Source organism: Mixophyes fleayi, chromosome 2 (genome assembly GCF_038048845.1).
Source record: "Mixophyes fleayi isolate aMixFle1 chromosome 2, aMixFle1.hap1, whole genome shotgun sequence".
NCBI lineage: Eukaryota > Metazoa > Chordata > Amphibia > Anura > Limnodynastidae > Mixophyes > Mixophyes fleayi.
The window spans coordinates 114,192,900-114,208,912 of NC_134403.1; the positions used below are offsets into that span (position 1 = coordinate 114,192,900).

The window sequence follows — 16,013 nt, forward strand, 5'->3', positions numbered from 1 at the left end:
AAACGAGTGTATATTTAGGGGGACATACTTCTAGGTTACTCTATTTAGGGATGCAGTTGGTTAGTAACCGTGAAAAAAAGTTTTAGCTATAAAATAACACATTTGAAAGCATAAAATGTTACATTTTACATTAAAGTATAAACTTCATTTTTGGACACTAAGCAATAAAAAAATGAAGGGTTTAATCAACACTGCAAAATAAATGTGAAAGTCTAGTTCACATGTTTCCAATGGAATTTCACTCCCACATCTTGCCTTGTTAGAAAGCACAAAAATAAAACCTACTAACAGAACTTTGTGCTGTGACAATTTCACACTAAAATTTTGCTTAACCTTCTACACTTTTTAACCCACCATAGAGAAAAACACTGCATTGCAATAATCGCAACCAATGCAAATGTATTGTAATTCTACTAATTTAGTGAAACTGTTAATGTTTATAACAGCGGATATCAACATTAGACTAGACATACTAATAAAACAAGCCCATGATATTAAACACAATCATTTTAAAGTACAAGTAAAACAAAAGGTAACATAAAATGTTTAAAGGACAGACGTACAGTCAAATCCATAAATATTGGGACATCGACCCAATTCTCATATTTTGGGCTGTATACACCACCACAATGGATTTGAAAATGAAACAAACAAGATGTGCTTTAACTGCAGACTTTCAGCTTTAATTTGAGGGAATTTACATCCAAATCAGGTGAACAGTGTAGGAATTACAATGGTTTCTATATGTGCCTCCCACTTTTTAAGGGACCAAAAGTAATGGGACAAACTAAACAATCCTACATCACTTTCACTTTTTAATACTTTGTTGCAAATCCTTTGCAGTCAATTACAGCCTGAAGTCTGGAAGGCACAGACGCTGGGTTTTATCCCTGGTGATGCTCTGCCAGGCTTCTATTGCAAATGTCTTCAGTTCCTGCTTGTTCTTGGGGCATTTTTTCTTCAGTTTTGTCTTCATCAAGTGAAATGCATGCTCAATCGGATTCAGGTCAGGTGATTGACTTGGCCATTGCATAACATTCCACTTGTTAGCCTTAAAAAACTCTTTGGTTGCTTTTGCAGTATGCTTTGGGTCATTGTCCATCTGCACTGTGAAGCGCCATCCTATGGGTTCTGAAGCATTTGACTGAATATGAGCAGATAATATTGCCCGAAACACTTCAGAATTCATCCTGCTGCTTTTGTCAGCAGTCACATCATCAATAAACACAAGGGAACCAGTTTCATTGGCAGACATACATGCCTACGCCATGACACTACCACCACCATGCTTCACTGATGAGGTGGTATGTTTTGGATCATGAGCAGTTCCTTTCCTTTTCCATATTCTTCCCATCACTCTGGTCTAAGTTGATCTTTGTCTCATCTGTCCATAGAATGTTGTTCCAGAACTGTAATGGCTTTTTTAGATGTTGTTTGCCAAACTCTAATCTGGTCTTCCTATTTTTGTGGCTCACAAATGGTTTACATCTTGTGGTGAACCCTCTATATTCACTCTTGTGAAGTCTTCTCTTGATTGTTGGCTTTGACACATATACACCTATCTCCTGGAGAGTGTTTTTGATTTGGCCAACTGTTGTGAAGGGGTTTTTCTTCTGTCATCCACCACAGTTGTTTTCCGCGGTCTTCCAGGGTCTTTTGGTGTTGCTGAGCTCTTCGGTGCGTTCTTTCTAAGAATGTTCCAAACCGTTGATTTGGCCACACCTAATGTTTTTGCTATCTCTCTGATGGGTTTGTTTTGATTTTTCAGCCTAATGATGGCTTGCTTCCCTGATAGTGACAGCTCTTTGGATCTCATATTGAGAGTCGACAGCAACAGATTCCAAATGCAAATGTCACACCTAGAATCAACTCCAGACCTTTTACCTGCTTAATTGATGATGAACTAACGAGGGAATAGCCCACACATGTCCATGAAATGGCTTTTGAGTCGATCATCCCATTACTTTTGGTCCCTTAAAAAGTGGGATGCACATATAGAAACCGTTGTAATTCCTACACTGTTCACCTGATTTGGATGCAAATACCCTCAAAATAAAGCTGAGAGTCTGCAGTTTAAGCACATCTTGTTAGTTTCATTTCAAATCCATTGTGGTGGTGTATAGAGCCCAAAATATGAGAATTGTGTCGATGTCCCAATATTTATGGACTTGACTGTATATCTGAAAAGTTTTCTGCCTCTAGGTGCTCATCCACACAAATATTTTAGAGTAACATATGTTAAAGAACAAGGACCATGATTCTCGGTCTTTGTACATATAATAAAAATCTGTACTCAATGATATAGAATATCAAATTATATAATATATCTATCTCTGCACCCACAAGGTTTCACTTCAATTAGGAAAAGAGGATATGCATATATAGCTACGTGCCAAATATACATATGCATTATAGCAGAAGAGGAGAACAACAGAATGACAGACACAAGCACATACTACATTTTCTGGTGTGTTTTGGAGCAATCCCTTCTAAAAATATGATGCGACAAGATATGACAGATATACAAGACTGGCGAGAGCAGGTAAAGAGGAACTCACCTGAGGAAAAAAAGCTTTAGAAGTCCAAGATAAAAATTCCAAGTCCCTGGCTCCATGGCTAGCATAAAAGATATTCTGAGCAACAGAGTTTGAGAGAGAAATATCAACAGAGAAAATGGGGAGGGAGTAGCAAGGTGCATAATATACCATTAAAGCACAAGGAAAATACATAATAAAAGACAGTGCACTTTCTGAAATACACAACATTTTATTCAGTAAATACTCCACAAACACTCGAGGAGTGAGGCCAACTGCAACACTGAAATAAAGCTTGGAACAGATGTAGTGTGTCATGCCATTTATAGGAGAGTGACTGAACAAGAGCCCACAGGAAAATTTTCAGATAAGGTGAAAAAAAAATGTAAACCCTACATATGCATGACAAGAACTACAATTTCAGAGCTCTTGACCTAAACGGAATATTTTCATAGTGATAAGAATTTTACCATGTTATTAATATGTCAGTAAAATCTTGGTTAACAAAAAAAAACCTACAACAAAATTCCCAAAAACACACAGATACAAAATACCTAAACACAAACGTTAACAGAGACAGGCTTCCTTGAACAATGTACAACAGATTCATTAATTTCATTGTTTGAAATAATTAAGAGGCAGACTGAAATGTGGTAAAACACTAATTTATATATACTGAATCTGGTTTTTATTTAATGAAAAAGGTAAAAACACATCTTGCATTAATGATAGCTAGCAAGCACTAAAGAGCTGGAATCAAATTAGATCTATGGCTCTACGTATCTGGCCCACCTCACCTTAACCTTAATGATTATTTTATATTTTATTCATATAAAGCTCCTCAGATAAATGCAACTATTACGACACTGAAATAGATACACTTAAGTTCATACTCTTTGTTTGAGGTCATTATATACACCAAGATGCCTTCCATTCTTAAGTATGCGCCTCTCTGTGAAGCAACTAAGTGGGTCACCTTTGGGATCCTACACATTACATTGTAAAGAGTAAAAAAGCTTCCAACAGTGAATCTCTGTAGAGGGGAAATAAAGTCTGTCTCCATGAAATTATTGTGAATATAGCACCTCACTGACCACCCAACCATACACAACATTAAAGCATACCATCTGTCCATAACACACTTTAAAAGTCACCTGCTCACAAATGCACACTGAACGGACATCCGAACAAACTATAAGTAAACATGTGTTACATTTACTGTATTTACAGGTGTATAAATTCCTGAATGAAGCCATCTTTTGGGCAGTTAGAAACATACCTCAGAATTAAAGAGAGTATGAACATCCAATGTAAAAGGCAAAAGCACTCTCACTGCTTCAGACATTTAGATTGTATGCGCTCTCTCTCTCTCTATAATACCAGGAAATCCACCAGCTTTCAACCATTGACACTGAGAAATCATGAGATAAGTATTACAGGATCTTTAGCTTGCACCAAAAACCAATTAAAAAAATGACCAATGTATTAATGGCAAGTACAAGCGAGATAACACATTTTAATAACCGATTTTCTCATTGACGGCATGTTTATTAATACTTGTGTATCAGGCTTTTACTCAAAAGGGCCAATTCAATTCGGCCTCATTATTCAAGAAATAACGCGGCCTGTGCCCTATTACCGTTCGTACGGTAATTTTAACGCTGATTTTTGCTTGCAACTCTCGGGGCCGTGAGCAAAAATTTGGGTTAAAATTACCGTATTAAAAGAAATAGTACCAATGCCGCGTTAACGACTAACGTGGCCAAATTGAATCTGACCCAAACTGTCTTATTAATTGCATGACAAATACTTTAAAGCCGTGGAAAACTGCGAGCCTCCTGGCATAGAGACAACTATAAAAGTTATCAGAAATCTTATCAAATTGAAGACCAAATATTACAAATAGATGCAATTTACAGCCATAGACTAGATTTGTTTATAACTGGCACAAAACAATAATTAAAAAGCATTGAAACTACACCTCAAAAGCCATAGTAACATAACAAGTGCAGCAGCAGTAATTTATAGTCCCTGGTGGTGACCAATACAAATATTCAGACAGACCACTGGTTTGATTTATAAATATTGCTATCCCTTTAACTAATTACAATATAAAAAATTGATGAAAAAAAGGGAAATCACAATAGACACCAGAAAGAATAAACAACAATCTATGCGGCTCTGCATTTTACTAAGTGTGATGTCAAAAGGGTTACTATTTCAGAAGATGGCACTTTAAATAGTAAGTGTTCAATCTAGCCAATTACACATGCTGTGGCAATACCATTGTGGTGCTACTCCCGCCATGTGATCAGGTCATGTGACTGCCATGAACGAGATCATATGTACGGTATACAATCTACAAAATACTATAGGAAAAACTTGCATAGCAAAGTGTAGTATAGCAACCAATTGGACACTTGTTTTATTTGCATTTTTAACCCTAGTAAAATGAAAAAACACCAATGGGTATGGAAACATTAGAAACAATGGCTTCTACTGTGAGACCCATTTACAACAATATAAAATGAATGTAAAGCACATTTAAAAACACCAGTGACTATGGCCCTTATATAAAAGCTAATTGCCGATTGTTGTGATGATTCAGTGCAAAGGTTGCACCTTAAGTTAGTAAATGAACCGTCTGTCTTTAAAAATAAGTATGCACACTATTTGACAAATATTTAATAGATTTAAGCAAACTGATTTGAATATGTCCCATCCATGACCTTATCTGTGAGGAGTTTGTATGTTTTCCCCGTGTTTGCGTGGGTTTCCGCCGGGTGCTTCGGTTTCCTCCCACACTCCAAAAATATACTAGTAGGTTAGTTGGTTGCTAACAAATTGACCCAAGTCTGTGTCTGTCTGCGTGTCTCTCTGTCTGTGTGTGTGTTAGGATATTTAGACTGTAAGCTCCAATGGGGCAGGGACCGATGTGAGCGAGTTCTCTGTACAACGCTGCGGAATCAGTGGCGCTATATAAATAAATGGTGATGATGATGATGATATGTAAAAACAAAAAAACCAACACTGGATGTTTTAATGACCATGGTTATTAGCTATACATTTTATAACCCACAGTATATTAAAAGATATAAAACCACACAGCTATATACATACAGTATGTTGTTCATGGGCTTCTAAAAAAAATAAAAAATAAGGAGTTATAACTCCTGGTTCATAAATCAATGATGGGATCATGCATCTGAATACTCTCCCCCCCCTACAAGGCAGAAGTAGAATTCCAATAGAGTTGATATCTGCACAGAATTCAAGATAATCTATTCTTAGATGCAATTATGGTACAAACATAGCTAATAGGTGGAATAAATAACGTGAAACTACGGTATAGCTCTAATGCATCAGGAAATGGCACCAAATGTACACCTGCAATATAGACATGTGTACCTCTCGGGCACTTGATAGGGACGCTTTTTTACTTACATCAACAGGTGCCAGCAGACTCTTGCCAAGATGCTGATTAAATGACAGGCACCAAGCTTCATTGTAACCATTCATGTTAGGAACATACTTCTTTATAGTCTCATCATTCAGTCTTAGCCACACACCATCATCATTGTGGATCTAGATGGGAAACAAGCAACAATAACGAGCCATGCTCTCCTGTAACTGCTTCTGTGCTAGTAAGGCCTACTTGACCCATTCTGAAAAGCACCGGTTAGTCTGACGACTAACTGTGGGCATTACACCACATGTACAACTAGTAATGCAAGAGTTAAGGCAAAGGGCCAAGGATAGTGATAAAAAGTATGTGTGTGTACTTGAGCACTGCTCAGGAGAAACAGATCAGGGCAAAGAAGCAAGCAGAACTAAGTGTCTAGCACTAAGGGACACTCTATAAAAAGGTGTACACCTAGAAGAGAGAAAAAGTCACATCTGCAAAATAAAATAGTATTATAATTTGCAAGAATAAAATAGGTCACGTTGTAAAATGTTTTATCTGAAAATACATATGTCTACTCCAATTTTAAATCATGAGAATTCAGATACAGTTGACCAGTAATGGGTTGGACCAGAAATAGGCCTAGGAATTTAATAGTGTGACTCCCACCACCCTTGTTAAAATACTTTTCTTTCACACTTTATACTGTCAATGCATTTTTAAAATAGAAAAAAAAACAGTAAATATTTCAAATACATTTATCTGCACTCTAGAAATAAATCAAGTGGCTGATTATGTAATCTGCTAGGACATGATAAATATTAAATGTCCTTAAATGTCTAAGGAATTACCTCATCAACAAAAGCGATGGTTCCATTGACTTTCACTATGCCTATTTGCTCACTCTGAAGGGAGGGGTGGCTACGAATACGGAGCCCTGCACTGTCCTTGGCCACAAATTTGCGAACCTATGAAGCAGAAGTAGACAGAAGGGAGAGAAAACCTAACATAAGCGCAAGAGCACAAGAAAAACAAAGACTGAAATGATCACAATGCCAAGTATTAAGGTAATATGGGTAGCAAACAGGTTACAGGTTGTTGCTAGTTTCCCAGAACAATGCAATCAATTTCCAAATAATCTAAAATGAGTACGAATCTAAAACCACTTATTTGGGAAAATTAAAAGGTAATATAAAATGTAAACAATAATTTAATAGTTAGCATCACCTAAATTATATTATTTCTGAATAAACAATAGATTGATCAAGATCTATGTTCTTAAACAGGGTATCAGGTTCTTAGCCCTCTTCTTTTCCCTCTTTAAACTGCTTTTCTCAGTGGACTAAAATGCTCCTTTAGCCTCCACTATCACTTCAATGCAGAAAAAAATAAATCTACCTCTCCCCTTCTCTTTCTGCTGATGTGTTCAACACTCTGGCATTGGAACATCAAAGTTGAAATGGCAATGACAAAAACACTCCAGTGCCACTAGCCTGCTGCTTTTGTGTCATTCTTGATTCCAACCTTTTCCCCCCACATCCAGTCTCTTGCACTGTCTTGCCGTCAACTTCTTTGAAACACTGACAAAATACACCTCTCACTCAGGGCATTACCAAATCCCTTATCGATTCTCTCATTATCACCCACATTGACTACTGCAACCTCCTGATATATTTGTCCTTCCATCCACCAGTCTTTCCCTTCTTAAATCCGTTCTATATGCTGCAGAGACACAAATTTTCCTCTCTCATTGTACTGTTTAGAAAAACCCTACACTGGCTTCCCTATTACCTCAAGAATTCAATTCATGCAATCAACCCTCACCTTCAAAGCCCTGAACTACACTTTCCCTTCATACATCAACACCCACCTCTTCACTGTAGACAATCCTAAACCCCACCAGGGGGTAAATGTATGAACATGCGGGTTCTTCAACACCCGCGTGTTCAGCGATTAAATTTCAAGCGGCGCTGCATTGTAAAGGGAAGCTTCCCTTTACAATGCAGCGCCGCTTGAAATTTAATCGCCGAACACGCGGGTGTTGAAGAACCCACATGTTCATACATTTACCCCCAGATACTATTTCTGCAGTATTCTACCAGCTACAGTCCTATATGTACTCAAAATCCAACTGGCTTCTATAATCTGTGTTGCCCTCTCCCTCTACAGTGTAAGTTTTTGTGAGCACAGAGCCATCTCTACCCTCTGTCCGTTGTATGCACTTGTTCTATTTTTAAGTATGATTTGTAATTTGTACGATTTGTCATTCGGATATTCCAGTGCTGCAGGATTTACAAATAAACAATGATTATGTTAAAGCCGTGCCCTCTCCCGAAACACATTTTTATCAGATGTCTTGACCATAACTAATAAATGTTACTGACTGCAGCAGAAAAGTTATACTGAATCTTCCACACAAAAAAAGGAATGAAGAATTATTCAAAGCTGTTAAAATGGAGAAAATCTCTTTCCACCTCATCTCCCCGCATGCCCCCTTTTAAGTTTGTCAGTGTCAACTTTGAAATTTTTCCCCCATGACAAACATTTCAGAGTTTAATGGAGGTTAAGCTCACTGGGTAAGTGTGCTCTGTTTATAGATAGAGTTGCTGGAGATTCCAGTTCAAACTCTAGTGTCTGCCTAGGTCTTCTTTTGTCCTGAGAATCAAATACTAAATTGCAAGCTTGATAATGCAGGGAAGCTGTGCCTGAAATATTCTATGTGCAGTGCTGTGTAATACGGTTTGTGCTAAATATTTTTTTTAAAAAAATACAAATTTTGTTTTATAGAAAAATCCAAATTGGCGCACATTTTAATTCAGCTAAAAAGTGTTTAATAAAAGATAAAAAAAAATAAAATGTAGATCTCAATATTTTGCAAACAAGGTTAAAATCATAAAACAAAGACTCCTACCTTATTGGGTTGAGGCTCCACTTTTGGTTTTACTAACTGGGTTCCAGGTGGTATCATCCCCTTAGGTGGGTCTTTTACTTTTACTTCTAAACCTGCATCTACATAAACCACAGATAAAACATACATCAAAACATCATAAGACAGAGCAGTGGAAACATGAATGTGTAACCCCGCTACTGTGTTCAATCACTCATTATGATATAAGCAAACTTAGATGCCACTTAAACCCTGTGTGGGTTACAATATAGCATGTGCGTGTGTGTGTGTATAGCTGCAAACGGCAGGCTTCCAATTTAGGAGGAGTCCTTATAGACACATGAGATGCCTGATTGATAACAGTACAATTGATCAACTAAATATACGAGTGGGATTACTGGGACAATATAGTGCCGGATTATATAATTATGCTAAACAATTGCTAGGTAGATACTTTATTTAAATCCTAATAATCCTACTACAAATATACTCAAATACTTTAGCCCTTATTGGGCGATATATCGAAGTGTGTATATGGATTAATGTGATCAAATTAAGAATGTGTTTGAGACCTATATGGAGTTTTCACTTTAAGACATCCCATTATTAACCAATGTAGTTATTATAAAGGACTATTGGGATAGTGGATTATGTGAACAACTGTCAGAGACTCTCCTCAAAACTCAGCGCCTATATACTGTTGCAATCAAGGTTACTATAATAACTAGTCCTATCTATACCACACATACTTCAATTAATTTTATTTGAAGTGGTTTCTATAGCTATTAGATCAGTTCAATATAGGAGTGATTACTATATCATATATTGAATGTCCATATATACAGACTTTAAGTAGCGGGGCATAGCAATTTACTTTGCTATTTTAATTCACTTTAGTTTTAATATTTCGCTATTCAACTGGAGGGATTTTTCTTAAAGTATACCAATAAAGGAATAGACATTTTAATTTATTTCTCAATATCGCAGAGTGCCTTTGAATACACAATTTCCCTCTATTCTCTCCTTCGCTTGCATGAATGTGTAAGGACTGATCTTATTTTTCTATGATTTTAAAAATAATAACTACCATTGTTCAAATATATAAAATCTCTCCTCAAATTACAAACTCAGAAACAAGTACCCATTGTAAATAGTAAAATATGATCATCCAACCTCAAAACATTTTAAACATGGTCACTTTGGACATTAATTTAACACAAATGAGGTAAGGTACTTCCTTAAGTTATTTGCTTTGGCGGGACACAGAAAATATATATATGCATAAATGTACCGTACCTATTTCTATTCCATCTATGGTAACATGTATTGTGTAAAGACCAACAGCTCCAGGAGTCCAGTTTGCACAATAGGTGCCATCGTTGTTGACTCTAATTAACATGTTTTCACTTGGCCTATGAGAAAGAAAAAGTGAGGAGCCTACATAGGTTTTCACATGCTTCTGTGGGGAGTATTTTAGCAGCCATAATCAAAACGAATTCATCTTAAAACAAAAAACATATTAATATTCTCTCATTCTACCTCTCCGTCTGTCTATATTACTCAGCATTATTTTTTACTGTGTTTGTTCCCAATAGTAAAGCGCTACGAATTTACTGGCACAATATAAATAAATGATGATGATGTTATGGCAATAGTTTTAGAATTGTATGAAACATTCAGTTCTAGCAAATCATTTGCAACACATCACAAAGAATGTTGGCCATGAGATTTGTACAAAAAAATAAATAAAAATAAAATAAACCATTGGTTCATTAAATACATTCTACTCTAGTAATTTATTTGAGTTATTCAATTAATAGTAGTTGCAACATAAACAAATCTGTCTGGATTTTCAATAAAATGAAAATATACCACACAAATGTGTTTTATGTCATATCTCTGACTTATCATTGTATAAAGGTTAAAAAAAAGCCAAAACACTTAAGGCAAAGTAGCGAAACACTGACTTATTAATGCCACTAAATATGAAAATGTATTGTGTGGCCAAATCCTTTATTAGATTGCTAGACTTAGATACTTACCTTTTAGGCATCGGTGAAGCATATCGAAGTTCTTCAAAGGAGTAACTTTCATACGCCTGTGAAGAAAAGAAGAAAAGGTTTCTCTCCAAAAGCAAAATACAAAATGTAAATGTCTTAACAAATCTTTCAGTATTTTCTGTAATGATCCCAATATAAATATCATAATCACCTAGTCACTATATAAACACATTGTTTGCCAGCATAAAAATAATAACCTATATTACTGAAGTGTATCCACGCCATGAATACATTTCCCAACTTCAAGAACAATGTCCTTTAAGGCCATAGCAGCTACTTTACCGTGGATCTGCCAACTAAAATTCTGATGGCAGATGCATATTATATGAGAAATACATACACAGATTAGATAGAGAAATGTGTAAAAATATGTTGTTAACTGTTTTGCACATTATTACCTTCATCATTGTAATAGCAATGTAACGAGCTTCCTTCACAATCATTGGTTCGTAGGAAGCATCAAGCTTAGGTGAAGGAAGACCACCGAAGGTCATATCAGAGTCTGTAATTGCAGTGGATGACGGGCTGCCTGGTATCCGGGGAAGTTTTTTCAACTGCTCCTGCTGCAGGGAAGTCTTTTTTTGAGATACAGGTACAGCTTTCACCTCCACCTAGAATTAGACCAGTAAAACAGAACATTTACCTAGTTGTTGGGATAGCTGTTAAATTGTAGAATGCAAGGGGTGTTGTAAATATAATGCATGAATTTCATGGTCTACAAGTGTGTTAGGATGTGTTATGTCAGCACAAGTAGGTCCAACATCAGGCAATATTGTTTACATGGTTTCAAAACAGATTTCAGAGCCCTCTGCATTTGATATTTACATATTTGTGATCTCCATCAGTGTCTGTATGAGGTTGTATATCATATGAACACTTGATTTTACATTTAGTATTTTACATATAGCATAATTATTTATTGCTATAAAAACAGCAAATTTGCACAGGAGGCATATGTAGGTTAACCATGTTCATTTTACAATCTGTTTCATTTTTGAAAAGAATAAATATAAAGGAAGGAAGGAAGTGATGCTAGTGAGATGACCACAAATTACTGGCTTATTGATATCCTGCAGCTGCACAGTGGTGATCTCTGGAGAGAAATTTGCTGCACCGTAGTTTTGCAGTTCTGTTTATATTTTCTTTGGGGGTTAAGCAGGATTCTAATCATTAAGGTGCCAAAGCTTATGGACCATTGGGTGCTCTGGTCTGCCAGCAATGGGTTGGTATAAGAGTTCAATTTCTACTAAAACCACCTACATTTTGATCATTTTTGAAGACCAGTAACATGACGGGAGCAATTGTGTATTGACTGAATGAGGTTAAAAAGGTTAAATTATTTAAAGAGAGAGAATAAGGGGAACTATTACAAAACGTAATGAGCAAAAAAAGTCTAGAAAGCAAAGTATGATAGTAAACATAAGAACCCAAAGTCAATAAATCAGTAATAAGCATGAGGACAAATAACCCAGTATTATTTAGCATTAGTAGGGCCTACCCATACAAAAATGGATTCGATTCTAAATAACCTTTATTTAGCATGTAAAACTGTGATAAAATAGATTTTTTTTTACTTACGTAAAAGCAGTTTCTCTTAGTCCACTGGGGGACACCAGGAACATTGGGGTATAAAGTAGTGAGTGTATAGGGGCCAGTTTATGTTTAACTAAGACCAACAGAAACACCAGAGAGGAAAACATAAAAAGCAACAATCTTGAACAAAAAAGACAACATGTTATACAAAAGGAGAAACTGGAATGTCAAGGGTGGACACCCGGTGTACCCCAATGGACTAAGAGAAGCTAATTTAAGAAAGTATAAAAAAAAATTATTCTCTATCCTCCTACTGGGGGACACAGGGGACATTGGCGACATCCCAAAGCCCCAATTAAGAGTGGGAACGATCAGAAGAAACAGCGCATAGCACAAAGCACCTCTTTCCCAAAACTTGCATCCCCTGATGCAAATGCATTCAACCTGTAAAACAGAGTAAACATTTGAAATAGGACCAGGTGGCCATCCGACACAGCTGCTCAGTCAAGGCACCATGCCATGCCGCCTATGAAAAACTCACTGACTTTGTGGAGAGAGTCTGAAAATTTTCAGAAACTGGCTGTCCAGCCCCATTATAAGCCTGACTGATTACAGAGGTAATCCACCGCACAATAACACCTTAGAGGCTGACCAGCCCCTCTTGTGTACATCAGAGGACTAGAAGATCCTCCATCTTATGCACATTTTGAGTCCTATGCACATATGTACGCAAAAGCCTGGACTACATCTGGAGAATGAAGAGAAGCTTTGTCCACCGACGACTGACAGTTGATCAGTGCAGGGATAACAATGTCTTGATTCATGTGAAATCTTGACACCACTTTAGGGAGGAATGAAGGCTTAGTTCGGAGAACTACCCTATCCTCATGAAATAAAATGAGAAGTGGAGAGTTGCATGATAATGCTGCGAGCTCTGAAACTCTTCCAGTGGATGAGATGGCCAAGAGAAAATTAAGAATTATACTCACCGCTAATTTCCTTTCCTTGATATACTCCATGGCAGCCCTGACAATGGGTTAATACCCTGATCAGCTTAGTGTACACAGGAAGAATTTTGCCCTAACTGGACCCTATATAAGGCAGCTCCTCATCTTCCTCAATGTCTTTTGAAACTTTCCAAGCCGTCCTATAACATAACTATTAGAACAAGGGTGGAAAAATATTGCTGCCATGGAGTATGTCAAGGAAAGGAAATTAGCGGTGAGTATAATTCTCAATTTTCCTTTCCCAAGTCCATGGCAGCCCTGACAATAGGATATACCAAAGCAGTACAATATTTGGGGGGGGGGGGGGGGGGGGGGGGCAATAAAAACCAACACCTTATTAACAGTCAAAAAAAATGTATTTACACAGTTTGCTAGAGAATCTCTCAAACTGTGTCTCCGTTGAGGCTGAAACGTCAAGCATATAATTCTTAGAAAATGTGTGCATTGACGACCATCCGGCTGCCTTAAAGATGTCGGTTGCCGATGCATGGGTTTTATGTGTCCAGGAGGTCGCTACCACCCTAGTTGAATGCGCCTTCAGTATCTTGGGTACCTCATGCCCTTTCCGCCTGTAGGCCTGTGCAATCACTTCTCTAATCCACTTCGCCAATGTGGATTTGGATGGGACAAGTCCCTTGCGAGGACCTTCAGGAAGTACAAATAGTTGCTTTATCTTCCTTTTCAGTCTTGACAATGTAGGTATATATGGCTCTCACCCCATCTAGGAGTATGGAGTTGTCTCTCCTCCCTATTAGTGGGATGAGGGTAGAGAGACGGTAGTACCAACTCTTGATTGATGCGGAAGGAAGAGACAACCTTGGGTTCGTTCTCAAAATCACTTTAATCTTCATAAATGTTCAGAAAGGGTTCTTCACATTATAACGCGTGTATGTCCCCTATCAGACGAGGCGAAGTGATTGCCACCAGAAAGAGCACTTTCCGAGTGAGACATTTGAGAGAGACGTTCTGCAATGGTTCGAAGGGGACAGTGGTTAAGGCATCCTGGACAATATTAAGGTCCCAAGGGGCTAAGAACTCTACACATCTGGAACACTAGCGGACATGGGATCCTTCGCCATGTTTTTCGTCCAATAAATGGATTTTTTCCAAATTCTGTAATAAAATTATAGAGGAATTATTTTTGCTTGCCTGAATTAGAATGTGTATTATCTCATCTGAAACACCTTTGGATTTCAATAGCCGCTGCTCAGTCTCCACGCCATCAAACCAAGGGAGCCCGTATTTGGATGCAGAATTGGCCCCCGATGTATTAGGTCTGGTCTGACCAGCAACCACCATGGACGTTCTAGCATCTTCCGTGCTACTATGAACAAAGGGCGACGCGGCCAAGCCAGGAGAACTGCTATCACCTCTACCCTTTCCTGAGTATCTGAAGGATGACTGGAAAGGGAGGAAACACGTACCCCAGCTTGAAGTTCCACTGTATCGACAGAGCATCTATTCCTAGGGCCCTGTTGTTTCTGTGACGGGAGTAGAAAAGGGGTACCTTGGCATTGCTTCCTGTGGCCATCAAGTCTACTTCTGGTGCTTCAAACCTTTGTCGTATGAGTTGAAAGACCACTTTGTGCAACTCCCATTCTCCTGGGTGGACTTGGGTGTCTGCTTAAATATTCCGTCACCACGTTGTCTTTTCCTGCCATGTGTAAGGCTAAGAGAGATCTCAGATTAGTCTCTGCCCATGCCATCAGAGTGGCTATTTCGGCCAGTATTGCTCTGCTCTTGGTGCCAATCTGCTTGTTCATAAAGGCTACTACAGTCTTGTTGCCGGAGAATACTCGCAGATGTTTGTCTTGTAAGTAGGACTGGAAGTACTGGACTGCACGCCAGACCGGTCTCATCTCCAAGATGTTCCCCTGGAGAAGTCTCTTCGTCTCGCCAGGTGCCCTGTGTGACCATCGCCTGCATGTAAACACCCCCCACCCTTCTGAACTGGCATCTGTGGTAAGAACACACCAGTCCGGTATCGAGAAAGTCACACTTTTCTTCCTCAAGCCTTGCAGTTGCCACCAGTCCAGGGACTGTCTTGCTGACCTTGAGAGGTTGGTTTTGGAATCTAGCGACCCCACTGTATGATCCCATTCTGAGAAGAGGTTTGATTGAAGATCTCTCATATGCCATCTTGCCCATGGAAGCATTCCTGTTGTTGAGGAAAACATCCCTAGGAGGCGAAGACACGTCTGTGTCGAAACATGAGGTTGAACCTGAATTTGATGAGCTATAACTGGATTTTGTCCACTCTTTCTTGAGAGAAACAGACCTTGTCCGTTCTTGTATTTATTTGTACTCCTAACAAGCTGTTGTGACGGTCTCAGATGGCTTTTTGATACATTGATTAACCAACCGTGCTGTTGTAGAAACTGGATTACCTGGGATGTAACCTCCAGGGCCGCTTCTTCTGACTTTGTCGCAATCAGGATATCATCCAGATACGGCCACAGAGCTACTCCTTTCTCTCTGTGTGCTGCTATGAGGACTATAAGGACTATAATGTTCTTGGAGATGTGGAAAGGCCAAACGGAAGACAAGTAAACTGGAAATGGCGTCCTTGAATGCAAACCCTCAGGAATT

General features: G+C 38.2%; 1 protein-coding gene across 17 annotated transcripts in view; it reads right to left on the reverse strand.

The window, feature by feature from the left end:
- MYCBP2 (MYC binding protein 2) overlaps positions 1–16,013 on the reverse strand; it is a 216,616-nt gene that overhangs the window by 53,394 nt on the left and 147,209 nt on the right. For 11 of the 17 annotated variants that reach the window (XM_075199851.1, XM_075199857.1, XM_075199863.1 and 8 more), the window contains 7 exons: positions 11,283–11,495; positions 10,867–10,922; positions 10,121–10,236; positions 8,849–8,946; positions 6,789–6,905; positions 5,979–6,119; positions 2,559–2,633 (listed from right to left, as the gene is read on the reverse strand). In XM_075199851.1, the coding sequence (XP_075055952.1) occupies positions 2,559–2,633; positions 5,979–6,119; positions 6,789–6,905; positions 8,849–8,946; positions 10,121–10,236; positions 10,867–10,922; positions 11,283–11,495 (816 nt within the window). The remainder of the gene's footprint in view (positions 1–2,558; positions 2,634–5,978; positions 6,120–6,788; positions 6,906–8,848; positions 8,947–10,120; positions 10,237–10,866; positions 10,923–11,282; positions 11,496–16,013) is intronic. The other 6 variants (XM_075199864.1, XM_075199865.1, XM_075199860.1 and 3 more) reach the window with 2 other exon arrangements.